The sequence below is a fragment of the Triturus cristatus genome, chromosome 7 (genome assembly GCF_964204655.1).
Source record: "Triturus cristatus chromosome 7, aTriCri1.1, whole genome shotgun sequence".
NCBI classification, from domain to species: domain Eukaryota; kingdom Metazoa; phylum Chordata; class Amphibia; order Caudata; family Salamandridae; genus Triturus; species Triturus cristatus.
Genome location: NC_140590.1, coordinates 62,406,612 through 62,426,792, shown reverse-complemented (window position 1 = coordinate 62,426,792; position 20,181 = coordinate 62,406,612). Strand labels below are relative to the sequence as shown.

Genomic DNA, 20,181 nt, shown 5'->3' with positions numbered 1-20,181 from the left:
CTTTCTCCCTTGTGCAGAGCACTTGTGTTCACCCAGGTTTATGACTTGGGAAATGAGCAGTCTCCTTCTGTGTCTACTTCAGACAGTCCTGGGGTATCTTCCCTCTCAATGGGTTCATAGCCAACCTATTTACTGTGGGCTTTGGGGACAAAGGGCCTCCCTTCAAGTTAAAGTTCCCACTCCACTGTCTTTACTGAACTGATAGGGATCGAATGTCCCGCACCCAGTCTATCCTTTTACCATGCCTATGCCATTGTTCACCTCTGGGAGCAATTTCCAGACCTTATTAAGGTCAACCGCTGCATGGGTAGTTGCTGGCAGGCTAATGCAAATTAGCCCCCATGAGCTTCAGGAAGGGAAAAGGTAACTTCATAAAAGTTTCCTAAATATTTATTAAATACTTAACTAGCCAATTGGACTTTCAATAAATATAAAAATTAGTATTTGAATGAGTGTTAGCTGCTTCATGTCAAACGTTTGATCTAAGTTTTACATCTTGCACATGTTTCACTTATAAAAAATATCAGGTATCCTACGTTGCAGCCAACAAGGTGTTCTTTGGGATGACTTTTATTAATTCCCTCCTATGAAAAAGGTTAATTTTAACAGGTGTAACAGCAGGTTTTGAGACTGCTGTAGTGAGGCTACGCATGGACCAGACCTGAAGCCATGTGTTCGAGGCATATGAGCTGCAGATTACACACTTGTGCATAGATCGCCATCTGGTGTTGGGCCCGGATGTTTGCAGTTGTTTTTCCTTTTGGAAAGTCTTTGGAAGTCACGAGGTCGGTGACTCCTCCTTTGGATCGTATTGTGCATGGGCTTCGGCTCCATCCTCAGATTGTTTTTTTTCGCCATCGGGCTCGGATGTAATCTTCGCGCTCCGGTTCCGAACAGCTTCCAGTTCGACTATTGACTCGCAATCCTCACCCCAATTCGCGGTATTGTATTCGATTGCGATCTCCCCACTCGGCGCCGCTCTCATCGGTAAGACCTTCGATTCCAGTCGTCGACGACGGCCTTCGGGCCTACCCAAGCTCTGGTCCTGGCTAATGGAAAGAACTCCCTAAGAAGTGCCCTCGATGGGGTCCAAATTCCCCCACACCGATCTCCACGAAGTATGTAATCTCTGCCTCTTCCCCTGAACACGAGGCTCGAGACTGTCCGGCGTGCAAGTCCTTCCGGTCCAAGAAAACTATTCGAGACCAAAGAGCCAGAAGAACCATGGCACTCGTCAACGGCAATTTCGGACGACATCTTTGGGGAAGGCGTCGACGCTCCGGAACAACACCACACCGACGGACTCGTCAGCGCCGCCGAAGCCGACGATTCAGATGTGGAGGACATCACTCTGGCACAGAGGGTTGTGAGTACTAATCTACCACCACCCCCCCCTCCCCCCCCCCCCCCCCCCCCCCCACACACACACACCCTCGCTGGCACCGAAAAAGGCTTTGGTCACACCTTCGCCCACCGTCGGTCCCGATAAACACTCTTCGGCACCGAAGAAAGAAAATGGCCTCCACTTCGACACCGAGCCCTGCACCGAAACACTCTGTGTCGAAACCCAGCTCCAGCTCCTCAGTACCGACACCATCTTCGGGACCGACAAAAGCACACTAGGCCACCGACACTTCGAAGCCGAAATCCATCTCGGCGCCTACTAAACAATCAGACCTTTCCAAGCATAGTTCCAAACAACGAACCAGCACAGATAAAGCCGACGGACCAACCAACCTCACCAGAACTCTTTACACCGGATCCATTACAAAAAACACTAACCAAGGATCCCAAAACCGGACGTTTGATGCTCTGCATCAAAAGCAGACAACTGGAAAAACCTGCTCCGCCTCCACCTCCAAAGAGGAAGGACTCTGCCACCTCCCCTTTCAGAATACCTTCCCCCACCTCCACCGCCCCCTCCACCTTCCCCTCCTCCACCTTCTCCACCCCCACCTTCTCCACCCCCACCTTCTCCACCCCACCTCATCATTCCCCAACACCCACTCCGGATGATGATGATCAGGGGGATCCATATGACATAGGAGACGTGCCCCAAGACTTACCTACAGGGGACCCCAGACCCATGGGACGATTATAATATCCCTAACGTCCCACAGGATGATCTTTAGCCTTCCAGACCTTCCCCACCAGAAGACTCATTGGGGTTCAACCATCTACTACAAAAGGCGGCACACTATCACGGGGTAGATCTCCATACCGACCCCGTGGAGGAGGATTCCCTCCTCCATACGTTTGACACCACACTTAGGACCACCTCCATATTGTCTATGCTGAAAGGAGTTATGAAACATGTCCCGGAGGTCTTTAAAAACCCAGTCAGAGCCAGGGTCATCAACCTGCGCATTGAAAAGAAATATAAATCCGCCCCTACAGATCCCTCCTACATCAGAGGGCCAGCACCGCTAGATTCTCTGGTAGTGTCCACAGCACGTAAAAGGACCAACTCTCAGGCGAAGCACCACCACCTGACAAAGAGTCTAAACTCTTGGACGCATCAGGCAAACGTACTGCATCCCAAGCTGCCAACATATGGCGTATCGCTAATACACAAGCGCTACTAGCCAGGTATGACAGGGCCCATTATGACGAATTAGAAGCCATAATGCAACATCTCCCTGATGAATACAAACCTAGGGCCAACGAGCTAATCCAGGAGGGCAAAACCATTACTAATACCTCCATACGTTGTGCCCTAGATGCAGCAGACACAGCCTCCAGGGCCATCAATACTAGTGTCCTCCTCCGTCGCCATGCCTGTCGAAGGATCTCCGGTTTTAAACCGGAGGTACAAGCCTCCATCCTCAACCATCCCTTTGACCAGGAACATCTGTTTGGGCCAAAAGTGGATGAGGCCCTAGAAAAGATGAAAAAGGACACAGACACGGCAAAATCTATGGGAGCCTTACAATCACTCCCTCCCAGACGCTCCTTTTGCCGCTCTTCCTTTTGGAGCACATCCAGAGGCTACGCCTCAGACACCGCTTCCACTTCATATAAGGCTCCTACCCAGTCCACCTTTACAAGGGGTTACCAAAGAGGCGGCTACAGGGGCAACAATAGCAAAGGCAGAGGAAAAACAAACACCGCCCGCTCTGCCACCGCACCTACCCAATGACTTCCCTCCACTCCCCCCAGACCATCCCACTCCGGTCGGGGGCAGACTCCAAAATGTCCTTCCTGTCTGGGCTACCATCACCTCAGACAAATGGGTAACACAAATAATTCGGTCAGGCTACTGCCTAGAACTAATATCTAACCCCCCAAACATTCCACCCAGACAACGCCCAATGTCACAAGAACATCTAACACTACTAAAGCGGGAGGTAATCTCCCTCCTACAGAAAAGGGCGATAGAACACGTTCCTACCAACTAACAAAATATGGGGGTCTATTCCCTATATTTTCTCATACCAAAAAGGAACGAGACTCTACGGCCCTTCCTAGACCTCCGGCCCCTAAACAGATACATATACTCAGACCATTTTCACATGGTAACGCTTCCGCAGGTACTTCCACGGCTTTCCCAAAACTACTTCCTGACCACTTTAGACCTAAAAGACGCTTATTTCCACATTCCAGTGCCCAACGCTCACAGGAAGTTCCGCAGATTTGTAGTGGACGGCCAACACTACCAATTCAAAGTACTCCCGTTCGGAGTCACAACAGCACCACGAGTATTCACCAAGTGCCTAGCAGTGGTGGCAGCACATCTGCGGAGACAACACATTCATGTCTTCCCATACCTAGACGACTGGTTGATGAAAGCCAGTTCACACAACCAGTGTGTACAACACACGCAAACCACTATCCAGCTACTTCACCAACTAGGCTTCACGGTAAACCACGAAAAGTCCCATCTACAACCATCCCATCTTAAAACAATAACTCGGTGCCACCATAGACCCCCTCAAAAGCGCTAGCCTACCCCAATCCTGCCAGGATTACAAGCATTCAGGCTCTGTGTGCAAAATTCATGGCACAGCACTCCCTTCCAGCTCGAGTGTTTATGCAACTAATAGCGATGATGGCCTCTTGCATCTTCATTGTACCTCACGCAAGACTCCAGATGCGTACTCTCCAAGAGTGCTTAGCGCGCCAATGGAACCAGGCCCAAGGTGAATTAACAGATCTGGTGTTGGTAGACGGTCGTACCCATCGCTCTCTGCAGTGGTGGACCACCACAAACTTTTCCAAAGGTAGACCGTTCCTGGACCCGGTTCCCCAAATAGTACTAACAGACGCATCACTCTCTGGCTGGGGAGCTCATCTATTATATCTCACCATGCAGGGCACATGGACACCTCAACAGAAGTTAGTCCATATCAACCATCTGGAGTTACTAGCAATCTTCTTAGCCCTAAAATCTTTTCAAACACAGATTTCAGGCAAGGCAGTCCTAATCCGAACAGACAACATACAGCCATGTACTATATTCAAAAACAAGGCGGCACACACTCTCCACAGCTCTCTCAGCTAGCACAGAGCATATGGAGATGGGCCATACCCCAGAAAATCTTTATCCTAGCTCAGCATGTCCCAGGAGTCCAAAACACTATGGCAGATCTGCTCAGCAGACAAACGCAACAAATCCACGAGTGGGAACTCCACCCGCAAGTTCTTCACCCGTACTTTCAAATGTGGGGTATCCACAGATAGACCTCTTCGCCACCCACGAAAACACCAAATGCCCAAGCTTCGCCGCCAGATATCCACACCCATTGTCCAAAGGAAATGTGATATGGATGAACTGGTCAGGCAGATTTGCGTACGCTTTTCCGCCTCTCCCACTCATTCCCCTAGTAGTGCGCAACAACACTCCCTCACACTAATCCCAGTAGCTCCAACTTGGGCCAGACAACCGTGGTACACCACACTGCTGGAACTATCTGAAGTACCGCACCGAAAATTATACCTCTCTCCACACCGCTTAACCCAGAACCATGGAGAGATCAGACACTCGGACCCAGCTCAGCTCTACCTTGCGATCTGGCTCCTGAAATCCTAGAATTCGGCTACCTAAATCTTCCCCCTGACTGTATAAACGTCATCAAAGAAGCTAGGTGACCCACCACTAGGGCGTGCTACGCCACCAAGTGGAAACGTTTTGTTGTCTATTATCACAACACCACCATCAATCCCCTAGATGCGTCCATTCAACACATCATAGGCTACTTACTCCACCTACAAAGGTGCAATCTAGCCTATACGACCATTCGACTGCACCTCGCAGCCATAGCAGCTTACCTACAAAACAGGCAACATCTATCACTCTTTAGAGTACCTGCCATTAAAGCTTTCATGGAAGGCCTTAAAAGAATAATTCCCCCCAGAGTGCCACCCTCACCTGTGTGGAACCTAGATATCGTTCTCACCAGACTAATGTGGCCTCCCTTCGAACCACTACACAAATGTGAACTTCAATTCTTTACATGGAAAACCGCCTTTCTTGTAGCCTTCACTTCCCTCAGAAGGGTCAGTGAGATACAAGCACTTACCATTCAAGAACCTTTTCTACAAATGCACCATAACAAGGTTGTTCTCCGTACCAACCCAAAATTCCTCCCTAAAATCATTTCTCTCTTTCACCTAAACTAATCTGTAGAACTACCAGTATTCTTCTCGCAACCACAGACCGTTGCAGAAAGAGCTCTCCACACACTAGATGTCAAACGAGCCTTACTCTACTACATCGAGAGAACACAACCTTTCCGAAAGACCACACAACTGTTTGTCTCGTTCTCTCCACCATACAAGGGCAACCCCATCTCCAAGTTGGGGATAGCTAGGTGGATTATCAAATGCATTCAGATTTGCTACCACAAAGCAAAACGAACGCTATCCGTTCCCCCTAAAGCCCATTCTACACGTAAAATAGGGGCTTCAATTTCTTTTCTGGGACACATCCCATTAGATGATATCTGCAAAGCAGCTACATGGTCAACACCGCACACTTTCACTAAACACTATTGTGTAGATGTGCAAACTAAGCAACAGGCTAGTGTGGGCCAGGCTGTACTCAAAACATTATTTCAAACCTCTGCAACAGATACGGGTGGTCGTCGCTAAGGATGGGTACTGCTATATAATCTATGCACAAGTGTGTAATCTGTAGCTCATATGCCTCGAACGGAATATGCTACTTACCAGTATGCATCTGTTCTTGGCATGTAGCGCTGCAGATCTACACACGCCCACCCGCCTCCCCGGCTACCTTTATCTGTTCCTGTATATCTTATTTAGATACTACACACATGGGCCACTGTTATTACTATGCTCCATCTTTCCCTGCTGGCGAAAAACAATCTGAGGATGGAGCCGAAGCCCATGCGCAATACGATCCAACGGAGGAGTCACCGACCTCGTGACTTCCAAAGACTTTCCAAAAGGAAAAACAACTGCAAACATCCGGGCCCAACACCAGATGGCGATCTATGCACAAGTGTGTAGATCTGCAGCTCTACATGCCAAGAACAGATGCATACTGGTAAGTAGCATATTCCTTTCAAGGCCCAGTCTGTGAATGGGCACAATAGGTGCTGCAGCCCACAGGTGGCATTTAAGTAAAGGCCCTGGGTACGTTTTCAATACCATACATCAGGGGCTTAGAGAAAGTGAAATAGGTCAATTAGGAACACGCCGATGTAACCTTGTTTGAAGGGACACATCGCACTCTACTCTTCTGTGGAGAAGTGTGGCTCACTGGTTAGAGTAGGCAGACCTGGAAGCAGAGGTCAGCCCGGGACCAGGGTTCAATTCCCGGCTCGGCTGTGTCTTGAGTCCATAAATTGTCCATGGACTCGATAATTCTCGTTCCAGTGCATACTCGATTCATGGGTTCACACTCTGCGACTCTGGGCAATAGCTTGCTTAATCTCCACAATGGCCCCTCGCGGCGGGATGCCTGGCTTTCACCTTGTGGATGCCCTGCTGGGTTATCTCACAGGGGAATACCAGGACGGGTTCCCTAAGCAAGCGCTTAGAGACCGGTTGGTGATTTGCGCTATATAAATATCTGCACATTTACACATTTACACACATTACTCCTGTTTAGTAAGTGTAAAGTGCACAGAGTTAAAAAACAAATCTGCAACAAATAGGATCCAGATAAAGGCAAAAAATCTGGGGTGGCCAGGCAGAAAAAGCAGATTTGCTAAAGTGACGGTTCAGTGTGTTCTCATTTTTATGGGTATTTTAATGAACTAGGCTAAAAGCTCCAGCTGCTACTTTTCTCAGAAAGGGGGGCAGTCTCCACCCCAGACTGAGTGTATGATAAATTAACTGCCCCCCCAATCCAAAGTACTTTGATCAAGTTCTGCGAGACAGTTATTAGTCTCTGGATCATTTCCTGCACAGACCAATGTATGGTGTCTACATTCCTTCAAGTGTCTGAAAACAAGCACTCGGCCTAGGGTAGTCTTTCTTTCTCCTCATGCCCAACACGGAAACTTCTTATTCAGTTCTGTTTACCTGGACACATTCCTTCTGGTTTCCCACATTGCTGGGTTGCTTTTCCTGAGAGTGGCCACACTGAGCTGATGTTCAAACTTAGTCTAAAAATAACACCTCTGCCAGACAACTGTAGACAGTCTTTGAGGACTGAGGTTGACTTGACACAAAGATCTGTGACCCATCTTAGCTCAGAAGGCATCCGATGTTCCAATTTGAGGACTGAGATCTCAATTGGTTTGCCTGACTGACCTGTTGGGAAAAAGTCTATGCGCCTCACCCTTTACTCCCAAATATCTTATTTACATTTTTTCGATACTTTAATCTTTTAAGTTCTTAATCATTTCAATTAATACCCCGACTAGCACTATAATAAAGATAGATATGTACTATCTACTATTTGAATAATTGCTAGAAAGGTTTTTACAGCATTTTGAGAAGATTGTTTTGATGCTGCAGAATTTTTAAAGACCTTTTATTGAACGTAAACCAACCTAAAATAAGTAACAATGTTCAGTAATAGGATCTGAATAACCAAGTAAAAAATCTACACAGAACCAATAAAATGTTGTTCTTGACTTGTCCCTTAACAGGGTAAACACTTAAAAACTAAATACTCATGAACAAACTAATACAGTAGGATTAAAAGTCTGGGGCATATCTTGAAAACATATCAAATAAATCAGTTCTCTAACATAGTGGTTGCCACTTAAATCAGTAAATTAAAGCGCTTTTAATGTAGCGGAGCAGCAGTTTGCAAATGGCAGATGGCCTGCCCTCCAAACTAAAGTTTATTTTAAAAAAAAGCATACAATGTGAAATTCCCGAGAGGTGGGAGGAAGCAACGAGAAAACATGGAGGTGGGGTGGAAATAAAAATAAAGCCTGCTAGTAGTCGAGTGGGACAAAGCAGCACATGAGGGATATGGTTGCCACAAGCCCAGGTGGAAAAGCACAACGGGGAGAGAGCAATATATGCCACACACTCGGGCGGCAGGTGTTTGGGGCAGAAAAGCAGGACCCAAGGGAGAGAGTTTTAAAAAAAAAAAAAGCATGCACTTTTAAGAAGTGCTGACAAGAAAAGAAAATAGGCTTTCAAATTGTGAACTGTGGAAGGATGCAAGCCATCCAATCAAAAAATGTTAGGGAAGCTATGCTCTAAGGGGAGGAGGTGAAAGGCAAGCCAATGAATAAGAAACAAGCAAATGAGTGACTATAAAGCCAACCAATGTTGAACAGTGGTCAGGCTGTAAGTTTTTGGTACACTCACAGAAGGTTTTTCGCTTGTGCTGTCTGGTAATTGAGACCTAAATGTGATATAATTTGTCTGTACTGATTTTGAGGTGGCAGAGGCTTGTACTAATAGCCTCTTGTCCACACCGTAAGCAGTCTGTTAGACAGTAGCTGTATAGATCAAACCATAGCAAGACGTTTGGTCAGCATTCGTTTTTTGTTTACGGATCATGTTACTTCTGTATTTAGTCCGTAAGTATGCAGTGCTGGTGCCACACAGCAATGCACGTTTGGGGAATAAATATTATGACTCAGAAAGGACCAATTTGATTTCACGAAGGCGCTGCAGGGTAGGCTTCACATTTGTGCCTTCCTTTGTGTGCATGAATTAGTACTTTAAAGCCATGTCTCTTGACTGACTTTACCCATACTTTAATTCAATGAGAAAATCTAAGGATGATTTTCTTTCTTATGGAATGTAGTCGTGCAACATACTGAATGCAAGTTACATTTGTATTACTGCTAGATGTTGAATTATCAGCTTTGAAAAATTGTTTTTTGTTGTGCCCCCACCAAGTGGCTGGATACTCAAAGGTTGGCAACAGCAGGCAGCATTGACTAGGCATAAAGTGAGTCATTCTAAAGATGTTTGTTTCATGGAGCTTGCAATGGAAAGACCTCACTGACTTTTCCGTTCTTTTCACTTGTGTATATTTCCTCTTTCGTGTTTTCCTTTTTTCCTCACTTGCCTTCTTTCTCATTGGTCAGGGACATCTGCAGGATTGCATTGGGTGTGCACATAAGGATCCCCGAACATGAGTGAAATGTATCAACTGTCTTGTGTGCTGTCAAATTCGACCCAACCAGCATTGTCCAAGTCTTTTCAACGTTTTCCCCATCAAGTGGGTAATTGCCTTTTTGTTTCTCTTTGCAGTACCTCAACATCAAGCTGACTGACATCAGTGTCACAGATCCAGAGAAGTACCCACACATGGTAGCTTGCATGACTCTCCCTGGCTCACGTTGTATTTTGTATGAAAGGGTGATCCATTAACTAGCCAGTCTGAGCATCACTGCATAGATGTTGGTGCATGGCTGCTGACCCCATAGAGTCTGTTCACTTTCCACCTGAAGGTACTACACCGATTGTTGTGCCCTTTGCTGTGGCACAACAATCGTCGTCCCCCTTTGCCTATGTTGCGTTTAGTTACTTCAATCTAGTGCTTCCATGAGCACTAGATTGAAGTTCATTTCTTATTGCCTTGTCTCGGAGTATCTCCCTCATGTCATTCCTTCGTGTGCAGGACAGCCACCCTACCCCTTTTCCCATAACTCCTCAGAGAAATCTAAAAATTGCACACCCTGTGTAGAATAACACCTGTGGTATGTTGACCTTTTCAAAAGAGATTAAGTGTAGGCATCTTTGTAACAGCATCATGGATAACCTATTTCTTAAGCACTCTGCTCCATTACTTTGCTCATTGTTGTCGTACGTGTTTTCTAAAGATTATGTATTATTGGACACCCAAAGAACAAAGTGAAGGGAAGGCAGTGAACTTATGCATGTGAAAGAGCCCTTCTTCCGATCTTAATTCATCTTTCCCTGCACCCTTTCCCTTCAGCTGTCTGTGAAGAACTGCTTCATACGTGGCTCTGTCGTCCGATATGTGCAGCTCCCGGCCGATGAGGTGGATACGCAGCTCCTGCAAGACGCAGCCCGCAAGGAGGCCATGCAGCAGAAGCAGTGAAAACTGCAACATGGACTGTACTTGAAGAGTGGAAGGGGAAGAGTGGATCGGTTGTTGAAGAAAGTGTGGTGAACTGGCAAAACAATGCAAAGCTATCAAACTACAGAATCGCCCAGAAAAGGGCTTTTTTTCCAATTAGTTTGTCATTCAAAAGCAGGAAAATGCTCCCCTTGTTTATTTTTGTTTGTACAGGTATCCGTAGTAAATGTGTTTAAGATGGCGATTATAAAAATAGGTTTTGGAGTGTGTGTGTGTCTGTCTGTGTGTGACTCAGTCACTGAGTTGGCATCAAAGAGTGTTGGGCCCTGTTAAGGAATACAGGATTCTGTAATTTGTTGCTGAGCAATAGGGGTATCTGTGTGCAGCAGGAGTTTGGTCCTTTCTCTGCATAATGTTTTTTTTTTTTTCTCTCTTTACAATTTATGTATTCAGGAGCCCATTTCCTTCCGTTTTGAGCAGAACTGCTTTAGGCATTTTTGGAAGTCCTCGCAGCTTTTGAAACAAAGTTTATAGAGCATTGTGTCTCCAATGTGTGATTGTTCTGATCACAAAGTCTGAGTTAGTGTGGCGACCTCCCAGACCTTGTCTGAAAGGGACACTTCATGCTTCTTCAGCACTGTTCTGTGAAAGACAGTAGTTTCTTTGGAGTAGTGAGAGACGGTGGCATGAGTTCTGGGCGGAGGATTTCTAACTGAGGCTTTGGTATGTTTTTAAACTTTTATAGCCACCTCTGATTGATGGAATAACCTTGCCAGTACCTAGAGCTGACCCCTAGCCTATTACTAGGTTATCTCGACCAGTGCAGAAAGAATGCTCCTATACAGAGTTATGCTTTTTCTGGAAGTCTTGACAATAAATGCTCTTAGATTTTGGGAAGTCTTTGTTTTACTATTGCTGTCCTTGAATCTCCTCTTCCTTGTATTTCAAGGCTTATGTTAATTCCTGTTTATTTAGCTGAGGCTTTGGACCACTATTTGAAGCCAACGTCTTTGTTATAGTTTAATCGTGTTCCTTATTTTGTGCTTTAAGCAGAAAGAAAAAGGATTCCCTAATTTTTTTTTTATTGTTCAACAATAAAACATTTTAATTTCTACTCAAATGAGCGGACTTGTGTGTATATACTTTTTGCTGAGCTCAGAGGTTCTACCTTTTTAAAATAAACAAGATTTTAATTTTCCTTCAGCCATTGAAATTATATAAAACAAGGTGTACATGTTACTGTGTTGTGAAATCATTCTACTCTCTTCTTATTGGAAATTTGAACTCGTCATCTTATTTTTCACATGTTGATGTGGTTTCCAAACTGCACAGCGTACGAGTCCCTAGGGTAGGAATGGGGTGGGATGAAAGTAATGACTTGATTGCCATGGGAAATTTTTATTTCAAATACTTTATTGATTTTCAAAAAGAAAGAGGAAACAAGAGCGATCACCTTGTCAAGGTCAGAACATCAAATATTGATGGCTGACATCCATTGGAGAGATGAGTGATTTCCTGTTTGGCAATAGTGTTGGTGATGTAGTTCCTCTTTGGGCATTTGAAATTGGTAATTATTTATTTATTTATTTATCTTGTAGCTTTTGATATGAAGCCTCATTCTGCAAATCTGCCCTTGTGGTTGTGTAACAACAATGAAGTGCAATAGCACATTAAACATGACTCTCTTTAGGTTATTTATTAATAGTTACTGTTGGAGTATGAAAATAACATTTATATTCAATTTACTGCAAGCTTATTTACATTAGGTCATTAATCCGTTATAGGGGAAATCACTTGCAAAACCTCTTTCTGAAGGAAAAGCAGTGATTGGAATCCTAAGGAATCCTGGGAAGTAGCAGGGAGACTGTTGGAGGACTAGGTATTCCATTCAAGCATGGACTTCTGGAGTGTATGCAAGTGAACAGCAGATGTCTAATGAATCCATAATCCCATTGCAGAGTTCATGTTGAACTGAGGAGCTGAGAGAATGCAATCCCTCCCTCCATCCTGTAAATGCAATTGTTTTTCCATACTATAAATGTGAATGAAATCTTTCTTGCCTGTTGCAGTCATTTTTAGGTCGAGCCTAGGCAGCACATTGCCATTTTATTTGTTACTTTGACTGTCCTTAAATAAGCCTTGCTTGCTAGTGGGTAATCGTTCTTCTTTGTCCCTCCTTGTGCTCATTTGTGTTCTCCCATGGAGCAGGAACTAACTAACTACTAGTACTGTTCCACTGTAATCTTTATCTGTGCATTTCCTGCAATTTTTTTATTTTTATATACATATATATATCCTGGATTTCTCCACCACGTTTCTGCAAGTTGGTCGCTAAGATTGGAGCACGGACATGAGATGAGTGCTGAAAGTTCTTATTTATTTTCCTTTAGCAGCAGTCAGCCATTACCTGTTTCAGCCCCAGAGGGCCTTGATCACATGATGCGCTCCACATCTTCACTACCCCTTTTCTACCATTTTTCTTAAAGTGCATAAATTTGGCAGTCATAAAGATAAACAGAAGACTACTTGTTTGCGTATCGTGCGGTCGATCTGAGATTTAAACACAATATATGAACTTTCAAACATTGTCATTGTTTTTAAAATAGTAACATAATCAGTGTTTCACCCTGTATAAATACATACAATCAGGTTCGAAGCAGTTTGCTACATTCTATAGGGTTTTACCTTTGGGTGAGTCCCCCACTCAGTTTTCAATATGTTACTTATTTCTAAGTGCTTGCATTTCCAATGGATTTTACATTGATAACTTGGGTTAAAATCTTTGTATAACTGCAAATAGGTTATATATATATGTATGTGTGTATGTTTATGTATGTGTATATATATATATATATATATATATATACACACTGAAGAAATCATAGGTTTCTGGGCTGTTATAGTTAGCTGGACATTTCACTCACTCGTAAAAAACCATTAAAATTCCTCCGTTATAGTTAGTTGTACTCACTATAACTCGCGCGCCCGCAGTCCACTGCTGATGATGTCACATATTACATCATTCATGACATTGTCAGTGACCTCACTGATGACATCATCAAGTGAATGTGGTTTGGTTCGTTACTTAAAAATGTATGATGTATATAGTAATCTGCATTGAAGAATGAGTGGATATATAAATATCTGGATGGAGGATTTAGTAGTAGTGTGATTGACTGTTTACCTGACTATTTTATAGTGTCCCACTAAATATAGTGGATAGTGACTAAACTGTGTGAATATCTGTATCGCTTTGTCAGTTGTTGTGTGAACTGCTGTGCCAGTTGGTTACTAGCTATGTGAAAGTCTATATTAGTTGTTGATTAGTTAACTGAGTATTTGTATGGGAGAGTGAATGTGTGTGTGGTTCGGTGGGGGGGTGTGTGACTGCCGAAAGATGAGTGAATAGTTGATTCAGTAGGTATATGAGGTTAAGACTACATGTTATAACAGTTGTTTGGGTGAGTGAATTTCTTTATGGGAGTGCTGTTGAGCAAATATATCTCTTAATGTTACATGTCCAACAAACTAGAACAATAAAAGGCAGTGTATATGACAGTTGTATTTAAATAAGTATACATAAGACTCAGTGATTGTATGAGTGACTGTATACTTGTAAAGGTGATTATATAACACACTAAGTATGAGTTACTATCTATATGAATAAATGAAGTGGTGTTTGTAGAATGTGTAGCTGAGTAAATGTAAGTAGGATTCGTTGTTAGCATAAATGAGTAGGATGACTGCATAAGTGCATAGGATGTGTGCTGGTGTGTAATGTCTGTATAGGTGTTTAAGTATATTTGATAGTGTTCTATTGATCATTGACAGCATGTATGAGTGAAACTATAGGTAAGTGATCAGATGTGTGTGTAGATCTAGGAATCACTGAGTGTGCTTTTAGAAACTTGTATTGGTGTGTCAATGGATTCAAATATGGTACTCTGTATTTTACAGTGTGTGATGAAAGGTTATACTAGTTTATGATGAGGTGTATCTGATTGTCACGTGGATGATGTCATCAGTGATGTCATTTCAGATGTCATCAGTGATGTCACTGGCCATGTCATGAATGATGTAATATGTGACATCAGCAGTGGATTGCGGGTGCGCGAGTTATAGTGAGTACAACTAACTATAACGGAGGAATTTCAATGGTTTTGTGCGAGTGAAATGTCCAGCTAACTATAACAACCTTGAAACCTATGGTTTGTTCAGTGAATATATATATAAAATGTAATATTATTTTGGCAACAGCATTCTTGCTCTGCACTGCATCTGCCTGCCATCCCCTTTGAAATCGCACAAAGGCACCGATAAATGGCAACATTTTATTGTCATTTTTCAGATCGGCATGACTTCATCGAGGCACGGGGAGAGCCGACGCTGAGACTGGAACCCGGTTTCCCAGTTCCAAAGTCTGCAGCTCTGGATGTTATACCACAACCTCTCCAATTTTTTCGGGGGGGTTATCTGTTTTCCTCACAGTTACCCTCCCACCATGCACCCACCCTTAACTCCTTGCTCTCTTTTGTTTCCTTGAGCACCGCCGTGAATGAATTAAAATGGAGTTCCCTTGATTACACAGAAGTGTACTGTTAGGAGGTGGGCGCTGGCGATGTGGATAGCGGTTCACTCCATTTCAATGCCCCAAAGTGGGGAGAGAGCTGCCCTAAATACATAGTGTATCAATAAGGTACTAACTTCATAAATACTGCTTCATTTAATATCATCCCAGAGTCTGTAGTAAATCTAGTCAGTTTGCACACTTAGAGCCTCGATCCGGAGTCTCTCTTCCATGGGCCCTTCCCTGCCAGCTGTAAAGACGAGGACATCAGTATATAGAAGAAGGTGTATTGCAGGAAAAGCAGCACACCAGATGGGAGGACACCACAGTAAAACACATGTAAGCTCCCCAACGACATTCTTCCCACTGACAGCGTTCAGCTGGCGTTCTAGAAAAGGTGGGAAGGTTCTAGAAGTGAATGCCATCTTAACCCATCTCCTCCCTCAAGGAAAGAAAAAGGGAGGAAGGAATAGAAGGAGGAAGGTGAGGGCAGGAGGGGAAAGGGAAGAAGGAGAAGAGATTACAACAAATGAGTGAAAATGCTTACAAGCTACCTTGGCCACCACAATATGAATAATCGGAAGAACAAATGACTCCATGAAACACATTTAGTAGCACTCAAAATCCTTAAACCATGTTGGTTTAACTACAATGCGACCTAGTCTGCTCATACTGTTTTATTCTGTGACATTACCCGTAGACGGACTCTTCCCATCTTACAGGTTGATTTGAGGAACCATCAACCTGTACAACTTCTGGCTCGGTTGCTGAACTATCTTGTTGCTCAACCTCTAGAGTTTGGGTAATGATATATCACAGTCATGTGACTGTATGTCTTCACCCACCTTGTCTGTCACACTCTTCTTCATACATCCATTCACTACACTGTTTACTCCTTCATCTGGTACACACTGATCTTGTCCATGAGAGGTGCATAACTCATCTTTGTCATTTGCTTCACAATCCTTTTTCCTACACAGCAAAAGCTGAATTGTACAGAATTTTCTTCACAACCAAAGGTTGGGTATAACGTCTCTGCCCTTTCTCAATGAACCCGCTACGCTTAACTTTTAACAAATCACCAACAGTGAGGGTGATTGGTTTACACTCTTATTTCAGATCCTGAGGTTCCTTGATCATACTCTAGGCATGCAATAATTTCTCCTTCACCCTTTCAGGAAACCACTCAATTCTTAGCTGATTCCATCCATCCAATATGGTCTTTCGACATCTGAGTTCTTTCTCTCATTAATTCAAGTGGACCGAAAGCCAACGACTCAAGAGCGTGGAGGAACAGCAAAACCCCGGAAGCATGCACCACATACAGGACTGCCACTACAGCACACCACCAACTCATCAGATCTACAAAGAGGAACTCCATCCAGGACAGGATCCTCTCCAACTCCATGGAAATCTTCAACATCATACGAGAATTCACCAGACGACCCCCCCCCTTCCCCGCCCCCCTGCGAAATCTGCCGTCCCTCCGTCCCAGGACCTCTGCAACAAACTCAGCTCTTTTTTCAATCACAAGATCAGGACTCTCTATGACCACTTCGACAAACAAACCAAAGTCACTGACCCAACACCTCCCACCAGCAACTCCACCCAGCCGACCATACTCGCCTGGACCCCGGTCACCACAGAAGCCACTGTAAAGGCCATGAGGAGCATACACTCCAGAGCACCCACTGACCCTTATTCTGCAACACATTTGCCACAGGGCTGCCTTCGCCATCGCGCCAGAACGACAACAGACTATCAACTGCACCCTAGAAATAGGCATGTTCCTCGATGACGGGAAACGCGCAGAAGTTAAACCCCTCCTCAAGAAGCCCTCGGCAGACCCAACGGACCTCAAGAATTACAGGCCCATCTCCCTCCTCCCCTTCGCCACCATAGTCACCAAGTTTGTTAACATCCAGCTAACGAACTTCATAGAATCCAACAACATCCTCAACACATCTCAATCTGGCTTCCACAGCAACCACAGCACCGAGACCGCCCTCCTAGCTGCCATAGACGACATCCGCACACTCCTCGAACAAAGGCCACACTGCAGTCCTCATTCTACTAGACATTTCAGCAGCCTTCGACACAGTCTCCCACTGCACACTAGCTGCCAGACTCCATGACCCTAACATGCAGGGAACTGCCCTAGACAGGATCTTCTCCGTCCTCGCTGGCCGACCTCAAAGAATCAAACGCCTGCCCTTCCTCTCCGATCCCACAAAGATCAGATATGGAGTACCCCAAGCATTCTCCCTCTGCACCATGCTCTTCAACATCTATATGCCCCCCCCCCCCCCCCTCACAACCATCGTCAGAACACAGACTCAGCATGGTATCTTATGCCGATGACACCCAGCTCATCCTCTACCTCACCAAGGAACCTGACATCACCAGGCACAACTTCCAGGAAGGAATGAAGGACTTCACAACCTGGATGAGCAGCAGCTGCCTGAAGTACAACTCAGAGAAATCTGATCCATCCCCTCCGTGTGTGATGACACCTGGTGGTACCCCGCCCTCTGCAACCCTCCCACTCCCACAGACCATACCAGTTACCTCGATGACATAATCTAACCTCCCTCACCATGAACCGACAGATCAATGCTGTATCCTCCACATGCTTCAACACCCTCTGCATACTCTGCAAGACCTTCCAATGGATCCCCCTGATGACTGTCACCCACACACTCATCACCGGCAGGCTGGACTACGGGAATGCCCTCTAGGCCGGAATCAACAACTCTCTACTCCATAAAGACCACACTGTCAGAATCCCGCAGCCAGACTCGTCTTCCGCATCCCGCGACATCACATCACCCAGCACCTTCGAGACCTCCACTGGCTCCCCGTCGGAAAGAGTGTCCTTCAAGCCGCTCACACACGCCTACAAAGCCGTCCACAAAACCCCCCCACCCTCCCTGCAGCATCAGATAAAGCCCCACACTGCAAGCATTCAGGAAGAGCCTCAGGACCTGGCTTTTCGGATGACCCGAGCTGCACGAATACCCACCAGAACCTTGAGACCCCCACAGGTGGGTAGTGTGCTCTATAAATCCCCGATTGATTGAAGATGTGCTGTCACTGGAGTTACTCTATAAGCCCGTACCATTTTATCCAATTCGATTCTCCAAGCCAATCCATTATTGTTAGTTAACTGAACAATACCTTTAATCACCCAGTTAAAACGTTCCACTGCCCCATTACCAGCAGGATGTTACACAGAAGTCGTTTTATGTACAATATCATTCCTTTCATGTACAATATCATTCCTTTCAAGGTAATTTTGAAATTATCTGAGGTAAGCTGTGGACCGTTGTCACTGAAAATGTACTTTGGTAAACCTTCTCTAGTAAAGACCTTGTCAAGGAACTTGATAATATTCCCTGAATCTGTCTTGTGGAGTAGGTCTATTTCAGGCCAATTAGAGAAATGATCAATAAGTACAACTATGTACACCTGTTCACTCTTCCCCAAATAGGTTCTATCAAATCAAACCCTACTCTCTCCCTGGATATACCTGGACTAGGCAAGGGGTGTAACATTGGCCTGAACGTAACTTTTGATTTGTCTGAATTTTCGCACTGTACACAATTTCTTACTTTCTTTTTAATGGCTAATCGCAACCAGGCCACCAATACTTAACTCTGGCCTACGTTTTATTGATAGGTAAGTGCCCCTCATGACAAATCTCTAAGATTTTCTGCTCAATACTTCCAGGGGTACCACTTTCCCCTGTCTCAACACTAGACTACCTTCAAAGGACAATTTGTGTCTCAATTCCCAATTCTTAGTTCCTTACGTATGTCCTTCTTTCCAGTATCATTTTGTTCACCTCTTGCAGACTGTCAAGTCCCCTTTTCCACTGCTCCTTTGTAATGCCGGGGGATTCCTCAATGATATTAGCGACTGAAAACTCCTCTCCCATGTCCTCAACAATATCACTCATAGGAAGAGTAAACCGACTTAGGAAGTCAGCCACAACATTCTTAACACCTGTTAAGTACTGCACTAGGTAGTCAAAATCTAACCGTCTCATTGACATGCAAGCTGACCTGGGTGACTCGTGTACTCTCCTTTAGTGGTTAACAATCTTCCGAGTGGTTTATGATCACTACGTAGCAACACTTTCTTACCCTGCACAAACTGTTGGAAATGCTCCAGTCCCCACACACACGCGCGCTAATGCTTTGCGCTCTATTACAAAATATTTCTCCTCCATAGGCGTTAAGGAGTGCGAGGCAATATCAATGGTATCCTGTGTACCAAATTTGTTCTTTTGAGAACAGCACCAATGCCCCTCCCACTGGCATCAGTCATGACAACACTTGCTAAATTGGGCTCACAACCTTGTAAAGATGGGGCATTACAAATGTTCTCTTTAAAAGAAACACAAGCTTTTGGAAAGGAGTCCATTCAAACTTATTTTTAAGTTTTAACAGTTGTCTGATGTTGTAGGTTTTGGATGAGAAATCCTTCACAAATTTAGAATAGAATTCCACCAACTCCAAGAATGCTCGCACTTCATCTTTGTTTTTGGGCACAGGCGCATCCCTTATGGTCATCAACCATTTTTTTGGACGTAGTGACTTCCTGTGTTATTTGGTGACCCAAATAAGTCACCTGTTTCATAGCAAATTTGCATTTTTTGTATTAGGCAGTCGTACCTTTATCGTGTAATGTGCTCCACACTTTAAACTAATTCCAGTCGTATACATCTTTATTTCTCCCTGTCACCAAGAGATCATCTTGAAAGATGAGCAAGTTATCAAATCCTTTGAATATCACATGCATTAGTCTTTGAAAGATCGCTACAGCAGATGCTAATCGGAAAGGGACTCTTTTAATCAGAGGCATCCAAACGCTGAAATAAACATTGTAAACTTTCTACTGTCTGGATGCAGGAATACCTGGTGGTAGGCTGCAGCGAGGTCAATGGCTGAAAACCACCTCAAGTTTTTAGTGTGAGCCAGCATTTCGTCAAACTTGGGCAACGGATACTGGTCAACCAGGATGCGCTGATTTAAGTCACATATGTCAATGCACAGACGCAACTTACCATTATATTTTCTAGCTACGACCAAGGGTGCAACCCACTCCGTAGGTTGATGACCCCTGCGTTGTGTAAAGGTTCCAGTTGTACCCCATCCTTGTCACCAAAACTGTAAAGACGAGG

General features: G+C 44.6%; 1 protein-coding gene across 1 annotated transcript in view; it reads left to right on the top strand.

Moving 5' to 3' along the window:
* LOC146808812 (U6 snRNA-associated Sm-like protein LSm2) overlaps window positions 1-12,484 on the top strand; it is an 88,009-nt gene extending 75,525 nt beyond the window's left edge. Inside the window, exons 4-5 of the mRNA XM_085615643.1 lie at window positions 9,637-9,696; window positions 10,325-12,484. Coding sequence (XP_085471769.1) covers window positions 9,637-9,696; window positions 10,325-10,450 — 186 coding nt within the window. The 3' untranslated portion in view covers window positions 10,451-12,484. The remainder of the gene's footprint in view (window positions 1-9,636; window positions 9,697-10,324) is intronic.
* Window positions 12,485-20,181: the final 7,697 nt, after the last annotated feature.